This window comes from Larimichthys crocea, chromosome VI (assembly GCF_000972845.2).
Source record: "Larimichthys crocea isolate SSNF chromosome VI, L_crocea_2.0, whole genome shotgun sequence".
NCBI lineage: Eukaryota > Metazoa > Chordata > Actinopteri > Sciaenidae > Larimichthys > Larimichthys crocea.
The window spans coordinates 3,923,938-3,939,801 of NC_040016.1; the positions used below are offsets into that span (position 1 = coordinate 3,923,938).

At 40.6% G+C, this 15,864-nt stretch overlaps 1 protein-coding gene across 1 annotated transcript in view; it reads right to left on the minus strand.

The window, feature by feature from the left end:
• The window catches only part of suclg2 (succinate-CoA ligase GDP-forming subunit beta), an 84,903-nt gene that overhangs the window by 24,395 nt on the left and 44,644 nt on the right, over positions 1-15,864 (minus strand). The window contains exons 8-9 of the mRNA XM_010737238.3: positions 15,416-15,577; positions 13,989-14,131 (exon numbers count right to left, since the gene is read on the minus strand). Coding sequence (XP_010735540.3) covers positions 13,989-14,131; positions 15,416-15,577 — 305 coding nt within the window. The remainder of the gene's footprint in view (positions 1-13,988; positions 14,132-15,415; positions 15,578-15,864) is intronic.

A 15,864-nucleotide genomic window follows, 5' to 3' on the forward strand; every position in this document is an offset into this window, starting at 1 on the left:
AAGCGAAGTCTTCTCTAGCAAGATGAGCTCCAGTGATTACAGGCTGAGACAGTTTTCTAATTATTCTGTCAAACATCAATCCTGTGGGCTGATGCAGGCCATCCTGTGGCCTGATGGACAATGTAATCACTGCTAGAGCCCCCCCACCCCCACCCTTCCACCCATTTTACCACTCTATACACCCGTTTCCTCCCTCCCTCCTCAGCCTCTACACTCTCACTTTTTCCTTCCTTCATCTTTTCAACATAACTCCCTCTCTTCTGTCAGTTCCCTCGATTCATCTTCTTTCTCTACAAACTATTTCAGCCATTCCAATGCTTGCTACTAGTGAAAAAAAAAGAAACGATGAACGTCAGAAGGCTGTTAAAAAGATACAGCCGGTTGTAGAAATGAAACAATCAAACACAGTATGGGAAAAAGGAAAGAGGAGAGGCAAAGAGAGTCAGTAAGGTTTTGTATGAGTCACTTTGGAAGCTTAGACCTAAGTATTTTTAAGCTCGGATTGAAAATGGTTACAAATGATGGATAAGCTTTAAATTGTTATAACTATGGGTATAACTACTGTAATAAAACACACAAGGAACTAATAATTATTTTACAATTTTTTCCACAAAGACACGTGATGATGTCATTGATAATGAGTTGTATATTAAAGAGCTGAGACAGAATTAGGGTTAGCACCCTAGAGGTTCCTTACCACGTTTTCTTCACTGCAAGGGTACCTAATAGGTCACCCATGTTCTATTTACTAAGGGGGATCCAAGAGGGCATATATATGGGGGCACCATTAGTACAGTCCTGTTTAAAGTTGACTGTAAATACAAGCGTAGAATTTAATTCAAAGAAAATAATTACAAGTTAATTTGTAATTGTGAGATTGATAACAGTAATTCAATTTTTTTTCTTACTAATTGTTCAACCTGTACATTGAACCACTAGAGAGACTTAAAATACGAGTGTTAATTTCAGTTCTCACAAGGAGATATAAAACAATTATGACATGTTTCCAATTTTTAAAGCCTTAACTCTAACAGAGGCTGCAGGAGGAACCGATTTAAATGCATCATCTGGTTGAAGAATCTATAATCCAATAGTTTAATTACATTACTAAATTGTTTTACATTAATTACGCACTAAATACCCACTCAGGCAGCCAGTTATTTATGTACTCTATGATTTTCTCTAATTTTTCAGATTGTATAACAGTATGGACTCAAGCCTCAATCACCACCTCATACCAGACACCTCACATTCTCACACAGTCAGGCACTGAAAAAAAATCCTGTCCAGTGGCATCACTGTCACATAAGAAACAGATACAGACTACTTAGCATTGACAAGTTTACCAATTTTTCTTTTCTTAACCAACTAAAATCAAATGAATTCCAGATATAAGATCTTTGACAACAAAGGTTCATTTCTGGCTAAATGCAGACCAGACTTGTACCAATTTAGCTAATTGTATTGCATTATGAAAGTGTATTGGTGTATGGTGTACTACATATTTGTAGTGCATCATGGTATTGTGACACAGAAAGTTATATATTTTACCTACACTAGTCATGTTATAGTTCAACTCGGGACAAGAGTTAGAAATTATAAACTCCATGCAGCACATCTATTTCATGTTCTGTATTGGGACTATGTTAAATTACATTAACACCATCATCAAATTTAAATAAAATTCAAATGTTTGTTATTACATCTGTTGTAACGTGTCATCCTGGTGCCATTTACCGCTTACTTGTTACTTGTTCTACTACTGTTCTCCGCCTATATGTACAGGGAATGGTCCTCCCATGGGTCAGCTACGTGGATACTTCTTTCAAACACTAACAACCAAGGTTACTATATAACTACATGTTTTCATACTTAAGCTACTGTGGCTTCAGCTGAAAACTTCTTCCATCTTGATTAAATTAGGCTTCATAAAAAGGATAGTGAGTAGTACAAAATAAGACAGAAGTAGGTATCACAATGGAAACTTGAACCTCTTTAAAAAAACATGAGGCACCAAGCATCAGGATCCATTGACTCTACCAGGTGAAAGAACATTTTATAATACACACTTTGATCAAAATCAAATTTACCTTTATGATGTGCAATGATTACATAAATCTCAGAGTATAAGGTCTCAGAGGCTGTTATCTTGGCAACCAAACCTCTACAAAGCAAATATCGTATCAACCATAACCACATAGAATGGCTATGAATCAGAGGACAGGGTATGAATGTTATCTTAACTTAGGCCAATACATCAAAAGAAAGAACTGCATCATTTTTGTTTGTTTAGCTTTGCATTATTTTGTATCTACAATGTCTACCAGTATTAAATGTAACCTGTACGCTTTTATTGTGGTGACACATTGAGATTTTGTACATATGTAAAATATCTGGCTGATCATCATACAAACTACTTCCACTGCATAAAAATATTCTCCCTTCCTTCACAGTAATATTCAGTTTTCACATTGCAAATCTCTTGTCCATCTGGGTCCTCCGCTGGCAGTAGCAGATATTGACTGAGATAATTGTGCAGGAGAGCCGTGTTCTACATTGCTTCTGCTGCTTGGTGAACAAGGCAGGCTGCTGCAGCAGCAGACAGTCATGTCAGCTTGGACAGCGTACTAGGGAATGAACTGGATCATACAATCTGATACCAAATTCTTCCCACCGGCTGTCAATTGTCACGAAAGCAGGGACAATAAGATCTGGATAAGGGATATGATAGATGGTACATAATAGTTGAGCACAGATAATGCTTGAATACTTCCAAAATCTTTGCATATTTATGAATGTTTTTAATGCAAATATGATATTTGTTCTGATAATTCAAGACAATTTTCCTTTTTTTTGCCTGCAGTGTATGTGTAATGCTAGTTTCTGTTTCTGTGCACGTGGTGATGGTGTGAGAGCCTCGTCTTAACACAGATACACTGCTTTCTTTTCCTGACCCTGAGCATAGAAACAAAATGGAAGCGGCAATTTCTCTGGAGATGCGATGAGGAGAACGTTTCATGTGAGTCTCAACGTCTTTCCATTACGCTCGATAATAAAGAAGTGTGTGAATCAGACAAAAAGCTCGTATCAAATCAGGCTGGGAAAAGCCAATTACACCGACAATAATCTCTCGCTGTACTGCTGCCGGCATGTCTCGCCATACGAAGAAACAAATACCTGAAACATAAGGGGGGAGGGCGAGGGCTGAGGAGAGACAGGACACTTAAACAGACAAACTATATTTATGAAGCCTTGATCTTTAGACTACACAGCTGGCAGAAAAAGTATTTTTGGGATATGAGAATTTTGATTTTTTTCTAGAATATTATGGAAGATTCTGCTTATTTTATTTTAACAAAGATGTTAAAACACTGGATGAAGCAAAACACTGCTCTGCCCTCAAATGGTGTGAGGGTGTTCTGGAGGCGGATAGCAAAGAGAAGCTGGTGTCTCAACCCATGACCCTGCCCAAAACCCAGGGGGCTGTAACAAGACAGAGGGCGGAAGGGCTTTTGGATTTGAGAGCTGGGTCTGACTAAAATCATAAGGTTAATGCGAGCTGTTAGGAGCCTGGGGCCATGTTGGAACACGTACAAGTTTCAGGAGCCTGGGCAAAAGCATATAATCTACAGATAACTGGATGCATACACAGATATTGAATGGTACAGATTAAACATTCTCTCTCTACAGATGAACACACACAACACAAAATGATCGATCCTTATTTTAGGACCCATCTATCCTCAGCACTGTTTTGAAAATAGCATCAATGCTCACTTTAATCTTAATATTCTAGTAATGTCCTCTATTACTGGCCCTGTGATATGCAATATTCATATCAATGTCAAAGTTTTAGACCAGTTTCCAAGTTATAGTATAATAAGAAACAATTCTGCAGTCCTGTAAAAAAAATTAGGACTATGAGCTGTTTTATCTTAATCTGTCCATAGTGCAAATGAATTTTAAAAATGTATACGTTATGTCTCCGCTGTAAGGAGTACGATGTTTCCACAGTCAAAAGGAAGTAGTGCAGGTTTATCTGGGCTCTGCCAATATTGGGATAACAGCATTTAGTTGCAGTCTTCTTTCTCACTTTTGTGAGTGTTATTTGTTGCCAATAAAACTGGCCAATTGTCTACCATTTTGAGACTGTTCAATAAAATAATAAAAGTGGTACTCCAATGATTTTGACACATACAGGTTCAGTTTATTCAGCCTGAGAAAACAGTTGTAGGATGTCTTCTGTGGCTATAAAGGAACTTTCCAACATGAGGAAAAATAACCTTGTTGAATGAAAGACGCTAGTGAGCTGCATTACTAGAATTGTTGGTACAAGTGTATTTTTTTTTTTTTTTTTTTTTTTACATAGAATTCCCAATTCCCAGTCTTAACGAAGAAAAGAATCTTACAACATGTGAGTCAAGCAAGAACCTCCTGCACTTCTGTGTGCACCTTCTTTTAATCGTGCGTCTTTCAGTGACTCATGCTGCAGTTAATGATGTGAGGTGCACTTTGACCACCTCCAGTCAAACATAAAAAAAACAACATCTTTTCAAGGCTTTGGCATGTTGTTAAGATTGTTGGCTATCATTTTTTAGTCACCCGATTTATTTACAGCAACTTTTAACAGCTATCATTCCAATTAGCCTGTGTTTCAATGATACAGGCTTAACCCTGACAAGCAATTTCAAAAATATCGCCCGCATTATCAGTCCTAGAGGACAGGAAAGGGCACAGTGTTTGTGGTGTCAGTACATGCCTCAGAGAGCCTGAATGATCTCATCAACTGGGTGTTTGAATGGCCTCCCATAATCCCCCAGCATGTGCGCATATAAGAGCCAGGGGACCATGAAATGAGGGAGGTCTAACAGTCCCACTTCTTCCGTAATGTCTCACGGCACTGGACATGTGATGGTGATACTCCCTCAAGTCTCGGGACATAGACAGATGGAGAGATGGAGAACTGGATTGGTAGCAAAGGGTGGAGAGATGACAGCAGATGGTTTTGGATGGAAGGAAACTCCATTTATAATACAGAGAAAAGCAGTCTGTAAGGACAGCACTGGCTAGTAACAGCATGTCCATATTTATTAGGAGAGATTATTATGGGTTACTGATCCATGACTATGTTGAAACCATGTGTGAAGTGTAAACACAGCAGAGCTGCCGCTCTCTATGACATATTTATAGCTGGAGTGAATTGTGGGTTAGTGATACTGCCATGACAATAGTTTAAGTTAATTTTAATTTATTACCAGGACGTCTCCTGGTTAGTGGTGGGATGTGAAATGCATGCAAATGGATGCAATGACCATTGTGCAGTGCTCTACAAAGTACCTGCCTCATTGCAGCAAGTTAAGAGAGTAGAGCTACATAAAACCCAGAGTGATAATCGCTACCGTAACGATTATGACTTCCTAAACTGTGCAACAGACGATACATTTCAATTTCCTCTATCATCAGGTGAAGAGCTCCTGCAGAGGCACATGAGAATAAATGAAGCCCTTCTTTGCTATGCCCTTCCTCTGAGTGCTTGACTTCACAAGGTCGCTCAATCACACGCAGCTCCCCTCCCTGTGGCATCCATAGGCCCTATCTGATCGCTGGCTGACTCCCCCTGGCCCCATGGTGTGAACCAGGTGCTGTGATGACAAAACGCTCCTGGCAGCAATAAGAGAACGGAGGGAGCAGAGCTCAATTAGCCCAAGCTCCAATCCCAGATCCTCTATTGATTTCCCACGGATGAGGAATGGCAGACAGGAGAAAGCTCAATCAGACATACCCATGGGACCTGTCTCTCTTTCTGTGCGTGTAGGTGTCTATGAGAGCGTGCACGAGAATCAACAGGGGACGAATTGATGCCGTGACAAGGTGCTGGGATAAGGTGAATACATTAGCAATCCATAGTCTTTATGCATACATGATGGTTAAGTAATAGTGTTGTCTACTGATGGTGCAGTGGAAAATGACATGAGTCTTTAAAAGCATGCTGTGGTGGCCTAACCCAGATCAGATGAAGACGGAGACAAGGCATTAGATCCCTGAAGGGCAAATCAGTCTGACAAGTCATCAGCTCCATGGGTGCATCTCTGGGCATTTCCTTTACTTCAAATTAACCTTCACAAGAGGAATGAGAGGGAAAATGTATGGAGTCGGACAACCTAATTTGTCCTTCACTTACCGTATGTCCTGAACCTTCTGACTTGGCAGCAAAGTCTACATTTTTGCCAAAATTTATGACAGGTGCATACATTTGTCATTTGGTCCAGGACAGTGTACGGATGTTAAGATGATTCAAAGTTTGGGTTCAAGAGTTTAGAGTGTACATGTCAGTGGGAGAAAGTGGCAGCGTACGTGTGAAATTTGTGTTGTTGCCACTTAAATTTCAATATACAAATATTCAAGATAGGCGTCTGTTACTTTGCCAAAGCCTGAGGGGGCCCTTGAAATTGAAAATATAAGCTGATTAAAATGCATACCACTAACTGTGTCTCAATTCATTTTACACACAAGACTGCAGCAGAAAGCACACACTTGTGCGCTGTGAATGTTTCTCTTTCTCTATTCATGTGTTTTTTTGGCAGTTTATTGCAAAAGGTAAATTTAAAAATCACATCATCAGATAGGATTCAAATCCCCATCAGAAACACCAAGCCAACTGAAACAACTTCCATTCCATGAAAGGAAAATCACCTGCCCCTGGTATGTTATATATGTAATCTGTAAAATAACAACCACCATCCTAAATTATGCAATAAACAAATTAAAAAAACAACATCCTCTAAATGGCACAACATAACCACCACCTGTTTCAAGTAAAATACAATACAATAGAATAAAACTGACTGATAAGTTATTCAGTTTTTAGCAAGAAATCACTTGGCATGTCTTTCCAGCTCTCGTGCAGCTATTTGCATAGATATGTGCACTCGGTTGATTTGATTCAACTCTTCTCACCGCTTTTTGCTGAACACAAGTTCTGCGACGTTGAGTTCTGAAGACTGAACAGTCCGTGTCAAGTCAGTTTGAGCCTCGAGTCTTTTCACAGCTCTGAGCTTTGATGTCTCTGGTTGTCATCAGAAGAGCTGAAAAATGCTCAGTTTGTCAAAGTCCTGGTGGCATGGCATGGCATGCATATTATAGGTACAGATGTGATCCTGGTTAAGATCATAAATCACTAGCGAATGTGGATTGTAACATATGGCACCAAGGAACACTCTGGAAGAGGAAGACAAGCTGACAGCAAGTGTGTTCTCAAGTAAAGAGTGGATGGCGTTATTACATAGAGAAGGTCAGAATTTAATTAAGGAGGTGCTGTATCAATATACCGAAAGAAGCTGACTACTAATAATGTGGAATGCAAACAGACTGAAGAGCACAGCAAAGTCTGCAAAGTTAAATCAAAGAGAGCAGTGAGGAAACATGTTAATGTACTTTATATTATACACAACACATATGGCATCTATGATTCCAGCACCTCAGAATTACAGTATAGATACATTTAATATGTGTAAATCTAGAAGGCACCAATGCTAACACTTGCTATAATATGAATCTGTTGTCCCGTTTGTGAAAAATGTTTTTCCTTTTCATGCCGAGTGCAAGTAACATATGCCACATTCTTCACCAACGTGTTTGTGGTTATTTGTATGCCTGTAAACTAGCAGCATAAAAGGCCTGACTCACAGTCCCTATAGACGCATTCATACGATATATGGACAATAAGGAGAAATATTATAAACAGAACCACGATACATCTCAATCTAACACGGTTGCTAATGTCAACTGACATTATATTGAAAAATACAGGACAACTGCTGGTGAAGCTCAGAGTTATCAAAGCTGTACCATGCCACTTTTTAGTCCCCTTCAGTCCACCTTATACGTGGGGTTCTGAGTCCAAGAAGCAAAGGGCTTGGCTCATCAAGGCAGTTCACCCACTCTGCATCAGTTAATAAGCGCATGATTCACGAAGGCTGCATAACTGAACTGTTGCCCCATATCTTGGATAATAACATACGCACACACACACAAAACCATTATGAAATTCAACACATGGAGCTGAACACCGTGCCCATGTGTATGTGGCACGAAAACCAATTACATTACATTCGGCTCATGGTGAATACATTTCAAGAACTAGCACGGGGTCAGTGCACTCTGAGAGTAGCCTATATCATAAGTTTTACACAGTCCCACGAGGGATAAAAAAAAACAACAACAACCCTATATCTGTCATTGGAGCAGGGTTTTAATGCACTGTAAGCAAATATGCAGGAAAGCCATTATATAGAGGTAGAGCCTTTCTCTTGTAATGGCAAACCAATACAATGACCTGCACAGTATATAGTTAAAAAAAAAAAAGACATACATCACACGGTAAGCCACTTCTCCCTTAAAGCACTCAACCCCCCACGCTGTCTGCCTGTTACAGGCAATGTTCAGTCTTTCTGTGGCCTGGCCTCAATATGGTAGCCCCAGTGTGTTGGCTGGACTAAGTACTCATTCCTCACTGGCTAGCCCCCTGTTTAGTACTTGTGTAATATTCTGCGCTCCGGGAATGAACTCCATTACTGTGGTAGCTTGTTTTTTTTTTCCCTCTTCCTGCTTTTCTTAACGGCTTTGCATTGCTTGTGTTCATATCACAGGGAACCAGCCAACGCCCCTAGAGGCCCTCGCCTTCAGGCGGAAAGGTGATTTCTTTCCCTCTAAAATAACACATCATGGGGCTCTCACATCACAGGTGACTCTTGTGATTAAAAGTTGTCGGGATCCCTAGGGGGCTACATGCGTGTATGATGTGGGGTGCCACAATACAGGCATGTATTTGCACCTATTTGCATTTCTGCACAATGACTGAATGAGCTGGTGTGATTTGCATTACAGCCATGTGCTATAAACCCCCCCCCAAGGACACAATCCTGTAAAATAGGGCTTCTTTCCTTTTTTCCAGTGAATCCAGGAGGCAGGATGGTGCACCTTTCATAACACAGTTCTGTAGCTAGCCTGGCTTTCACCGAAGCCACTACCTCTCTGCGACTCCATACACGTTGAAGCACTTTAGACATGGCCTCAGACATCTCCATATGGGGATGACAAAGGCAGTGCCCGGGATCCTCCAGGATTTAGCTACCAGGCATGAAACTAAGGGGGAGCTCCTCACATTGACTTTAACAGGATTTAGCTAGATGAAAGGCTACAGGGAAGAAAATATAGATATAAAGAAGCAGAGAGACTGAGAGAAAGGGCATGTAGAAATGGAAAGGAAAGTGAGGAACCACAAGAGACTGGCAGGAAAACACAATGGGGCACCGCTATAAAAGCTCTAGGTATGTATCACCACGGAAGTGGCACTGAATGATAGCAATACAGACACTTTCACAGAAAACAGAAGACAGTGTTGGAAAGGAAGTAGTTGTAGGGTGTCCCCAGTAGAGGGTCGGGCTCAGCAGGAGTGTCACTACAACAAGGAGGAAAGTGGTTAAAGAGGGACCACAGGTGAGTAAAAGCACACACAGTTACTGAGCTGGAAAGATGGAAAATAGTATGTAGTTTCGCTTGAGGGCAATGGGGGCTGAAGCACTAGGGGACATGCACAATAATCCCACACAAACCGGAGGAGGCAAAAATGCAGAGGAAACCCTAGACATTACACACATACACACTCACGCACAGGTGAGCCTCAGCATTCCAAATTGAGATCACACACATGCCAGTGGGAGCTGGAGAAGATGTTTCACGATCAACAGCGTGATTATGCAACAACATTAAAACATGCATATGAACACACCTCCATATTTGCCCAGGAGGTGGGTCACCCAGCTGAACTAATGCTAATGTGCCAATCTGTGCCTGTTTTCACCTCGGAGCAGAACGTCCTCACTTTGCATGCCTGCATCGCCTTAAACAACGCAGCAGCGAGGCGAGCTACAGCAGCATAAAACAAGCTTACAGGTAACGCAGGAGAGAGCAAACACACAGATATACATTGTAAGCTTTTACACAGAATCACATACTGTATTGTATGTAAGCACACACTATACTATATACCAGTTTATTATTATCTGACTATAATAATTTCACTCGCCTTTTAAAACTTGCCTTATTTATTTATTTATTTATGTTTTCTCACAATATATTTTTGTTCTTTCTCCATCTCATTTTACTTTTTGTACCGACAGACACACAGAAGCACCGAGTGGGAAGCAGCACATTCACAACTCAAAGTGGAAATGTGACTGGCTCTCTGCCACCGTCAGAAGAATAAAACATTACTCTGAGAGAACAAGACTTTATCCAGCCTCAAAAATAGTGTAGCTGGCATACTCGAATTCTGCAAAATGGACAGATTTCTTTTGATTGTGAATATAAACACAAAGCAGATGGGCAGCAGACACAGCTAACCTTGCGATTGATCTCCTTGGTCACCCCACTACTCTGCAACATGGCACAATTAACATGTAGTGTTATTACTTCAGTTTGTGTTACATTCAGTCTATCAAAATATATGCTTGCAAATCAATGTTACAGTTATTGTAACATTGCTCACACACACACGAGCCAGTATGGATGTTCACACAGTCAATCATACAGTACATTGTTGATGTCCTACATTTACCAGCAAACAGTTATGCGTGATTTATTAATTGTGTGCATATTTTAAAGAGGTTAAGTTTGGAGAGACTGTGATGATGCTTTCGAAAAAAAGTGATAACCTTGGAAACAAACAAAAAAGTTTTGGGGGAAAAAACAGCCTTAGAATATTTTTAATATTATTCTATATCATTCTGTTGTGATGCAATGGTGGCCCTTACTGTATATGGACAGGCACCAACAATAAGGGTGTGTTTTAGAAAAATGTAATAATTTACTCTAGCCCATAAAAATTACAGAAAACTGCCTTAAGCTCCAAGAACAAAATGGATGTCGAGTTGGACAAAACATCCATCTGCCACTTTCTTTACAGCACAGGCACAAGGCAATAACGAGGTTATTTGGCTGTCGGTATTTGCTGCCTGCTCCTGCTTCGTGCCTACAGGTGATGTGAGGGAAACCTCAATAAATTCACCCATTCTGTCAACAAAGTGTTCTATACCTGGATATGAAGAAAGTGGAGCTATTTATTTTAGCATGAAAAATAAATATGTCCCCGCTTAAAAAGCCGGGGGCCGAAATTCAAACAAAGCTGAATGGTCTAGTACACCCAGCTGAGCTACATAACATCACACATATTTTTATCACATACACAGTTACACAGTTTTTTACGTTTCATGATTCTTTTTTATTTTCTCCAAATCATTTCGGCTTCTTTTTCCCATGTTGTTCCCACTTTGCATTTACTATCCACATTTTTTTTCAGAGAATAATAATGTTGAAGGTAATGAATGCTGTAAGGGCAGATACTGGAGACGTGAGCAAACAAGAAAAAAGGAGGCTTTGTCATCTCAGACTCAGTCTCTGCTATACAGCGTCCATAGCACACTCACATCACTTCAACTCCACTCAGCACAATGAGCCTGAGACATCAAAGCAGAGGACTGAGAGGAAGAGAGCAAGAAAGATGGAGGGAGGGAGACAAAAGCGTAAAAAGCGACTGAAGTAGAAAGACAGATACCAAAATACCTGTTTCTGTGGAAAAGTAAGGTCATTACAGCGGGATATTTCCTGCTATACTGGCTGCTTTGCCGCTGAATGCAGTTCTTTCCACAGCTTATAAACCATTCTGATCTTTCCATTCGCAAGTGGTATAGTAAAAGAGCACATATTCATGTATGCAGTAGGACATTATTGGCCCTAAAGCCTCTGCTGAACTAATTTCATGCTGTACCAGTTAAAAAAACATCCTTATAACATATACTATCAAAAGAAGTGTTGTTTTTAAAAAAGGGCGTTTAATAATGATGTGAAATGCAAGTAAAGCAGTCGGCCTCCATTAAATGGTGAACAGTCAACGAGGGGTTGCATATTTGGAGGCCATAAGCACTGATGGCCTTGATATTTTGGGCAAATGAGCAGAACAGAGCTCTCTCCATAACTTATTCACACATGGAATCGATAATTTTCCTTTGTCATATTTACCTAAGCAAGGAAGTGATTACAATTTAAATCCCTGCTCATATTTTTGAGTTTGGGAGTTGTAATTTGTGGAGAAAAGGAAAAAAAAATACTACATGCAAATGAGCAGTTCTGTCTCTCTCGCTCTTATTGTGAAATGATTAGCATTCCCTCCACAGATCAGAGCAGGTTTCTCAGCTCCCCTGGTTGAAATGCTAATAGGACTTCCAACCCAGTTTAATGTCAATCCTATTCTACTTTTTTCCCCCTGTTAGGGAGGAGCTCAGTGTCTCTATTTCCATACGCAGCAGCAGGAGGGACAGACAGCAAGCTTACTCCCCCATCTGGATCTGGGGAATCAGTCCAAGACAGAAAGAGTAGGAGGAACTGGAGGAGGGTGGAGGAGGATCCTCTAGTCCATGTGGAGTTGTGGAGTTTTTTTTGGTGGAGGGTGTCAATGCATGCAGATTTTAAAACCTGATTCTGCCTCTGCAGACTTCTACCTCGTTTTAAAAAGGTTCGATAATAATACATGATGGCCCCATACCAGGAGAGAGTGACAAGTTTTCTTTCTTTCTTCCTTCCCCCCTCTGTATTGATCACATTTCTTTTTTATCCACCATTTTCACTTTTATTTTCGTGCCGAACATTGGGTGAATTCACATGAGACCAAACAGAATCTACACACAGTGGAAATCTGAGTGAGGCAATACATCACCTGCTGGGGTGTAAGGGTTGGCAGGTTTTTAACATTCATCTATAAAGAGGTGCAACACTGGTCTGTTCACTGCTCGGCAGAACTCTTTAGAAATGGCAATCACCACTGAGTCATATGAAAAATCCTAGAACTGAATATTAGCTTTGGATGAAATTGAGTTTTCTAGAAGTATAATATTGAAAGAATATCCATTTTAAAAGCAGACTGCGAATCAGTTGACATATCTGTATTCACAGCCTCTCCATTGTTTCTTCACATTTGAATTAAGCAAGATAGCATTATTCTTGGAAGGTTAGAAAAGCAGATGTGTCAAGTCAAAGTGTGAGATTTCAACTCTCGAGCAGATTAATTACCTGTACTGGAAAGCTGTGATCTATTCTCCCGGATGCGTTGTAGAATTAGCGTGATTGATGTTACATTTTTTACCGCGTCGAATGAGAATGTGTAAATCGATATTTAAAAAAAAAAAATAGAGCATGGAGGACAGAAGAGCGAACTGGTATGATATGCTACTCTGTATTCCATACAACCAAGCCTTGCCAGAGACGCTAACACAGAAGCAACCAGAGATCAGTCCGGGAATGTGGGAGTGACAGCAGCAGGGGAATTAGCAGTGTGATGACTGTCAACACATATTCAGCACTGCGGTATTGTTACAAGGCTCATGTTGTTTAGTTTGGAGTTATTGGCTTTCTGAACATAGAGCCTGATCACTTGTAAAACACCCCGAGCTCTAACTCATCCTGAGCTGCAAGACTTAACAGAGGAATGCTTTGATTTAAATATGTACGTGTGCTTTTATTCTGAGCTGCTGATATGTACGAGTGTGCGTAGATGCATGTGTGATAACGAGTCTTTAAAAGCTGGGTCTCATTGTAGAGTACAGAGAAGCAATTTATCATGCCACTACAACGGAAAATGATGGCATAAAATCACACAGCCTGCCAGACTTTGTTTCCCTCAGTGAAACATGGACATATGCCAAGGTCCCTAGCCTAATGAGAGCTGTTGTCTCAGTGACAAAGCATTAACCAGATAGACAGGGCTTTATGAATGTGCTATGACAAGATACATGACTGAAATATCAAAGACAATTCAACAGGTGGTAAAATTGCTTTTTTTTTTTTTTGTCTGACTTTTTCTTTAAAACCAATTTGGCTTATACGGTTACAATCAAGCATGTCAAGAAAAGCTTTTTTTGAAAGTTTCTTCCTACCTTAGGGTCAGCAGTGAGCAGCTTAAAGGCCTCATACACCTGCCTCTCTTTGACACCTCCCCCCAGGTCCAGGAAGTTGGCTGGCTTTCCTCCGTGCAGGTCAATGATGTCACATGTAGCCATGGCCAAACCAGCTCCATTCACTGTAAACATGGACTCAGTTTAGTTACTATGCAAAGATGTTTACCGAAACACAAAGAGGATAACTAAAAATCAGACACATATTTAGCAGCAAGAAATGTGCCTTAAGACAGAGTCAAGTGAGTGTTAATGGTACTGTAGCTTGTGACCTAATGTACAATGTTAAATGTATTCATTGGGTATAATGAAGGTATAATCTGACCAGCAAGTCTAGGCTAAAAAACAGAAATTTAAACAAAAGTCCCTGTGAACAGTGTGACACCAGCAGCACAGAGTTAATAAAAAAAAAAACATTTAGTCCCATGAAAGAAAGATGCGATTTACTGTAAGAACACACACAAAGGAATCCAGCAGTGAATTATCAACCAAAGATGAGCAAATAACTAAAAGAAAATAGTAACACTTCACTTGGAAATCTTCTAATCAAGAACATTCAAAGCTTCAAGTCGAGAAACACAGAGAAAATTTGATTATGACTCAACTCTCGACTTCAGAGAAAAGAGCGTTGATTAAAAGGAGGTTCTGCTACGCTTTTTTTTTTTTTTTTTTTTTTGGCGACCTTTGTCATCGTTTAGCCAACTGTCAAGTGTGGCAACCCTGCCGAGATGTGCGGGAGCCAAGTGCACAAAAAATGTCTTACCTCATTTGATTTAGCCAAGCTGAACTTGTGTCCTGGCAAGCTCCCTGACCGAGGTCTCAATAAAAAGGGAAATTCGCTTTAACAGCTGTCACTTTGGTAGCTTACAGAGCTCTCAAAGAAGCTGCAGGGCCTTAAAAGCTGTTGTTACTTTAAGAGAGGCTGGGAGCTGGGGATGCAGAATGTGTGTGTGTGTGTGTGTGTATATACGTGTGGGAGGGGGTGGGGTGGTGGTGCTAACAGACATCTAATGTGTTTATGAGGCTACGGGGTAAGACGCGCGAGCACCTGTTAGTGCTGCTGTACACTGTAAAAGCTTTGATTTATGACAAGAGAGGGGGCCTTTAATGAGAATGCTAACAATCTGGCTCACTGGAGACTTTCTGGGCGGATTATAGCTAATTAGAACGCATTGGTTACGGCAGCATTCCTTCTGGAGTCCTCAGAAAGCTGCTTGTAATGTGGACTGGAGGAGAGCCCAGGCTGCCTTTACTTTGACTAAGTTTTAACTGTGTCCGAGCTTTTTGCTTATGTGACTTGAGAGACGCGTTAAAGCCTTATGCCAGGAGGAGGTCGCTTATGTGAGAACTCATTTGATGGTTGCTGTGTGTGAAGGAATGAGTTCTGTTACAGGGTCTTCTCTCCATACCAAAGCAGGCAATGTTTCCATCTAGTCCGATATATTTGAGGTCCCACTTGGCTGCTTCCATCTCTGTGGGGTCGCTCTCAGTCATGTCGTCCATGGCAAACACGGCTTTCTGGCGGAACTCAGCATTGTCGTCAAAGTTGATCTTGGCATCAAAGCAAACCACTGGAGGGATGGAGAGATGACAAAGGAAGAGTTAGGGATAAAGACAGCAGCAGAGGACGTAAAAGTGAGAAAAAAGGAGATGGCAGGCGAGGGAAAAGGAAAAAAGAAGGACTTCAGACATAAAAAGCCAACTAATTACCATTTCTAAAACATGAAATTAATGAACTGAATGGTGTCCCCTCGGCCTACTGGTCTTAATTATTTCAGGGGTTGGCTCACTAAGGGATGGTTTTTGACACTGCCTCTAAGGGAAAGACCATTATAGTAAATGGACATTTCCTTTACAC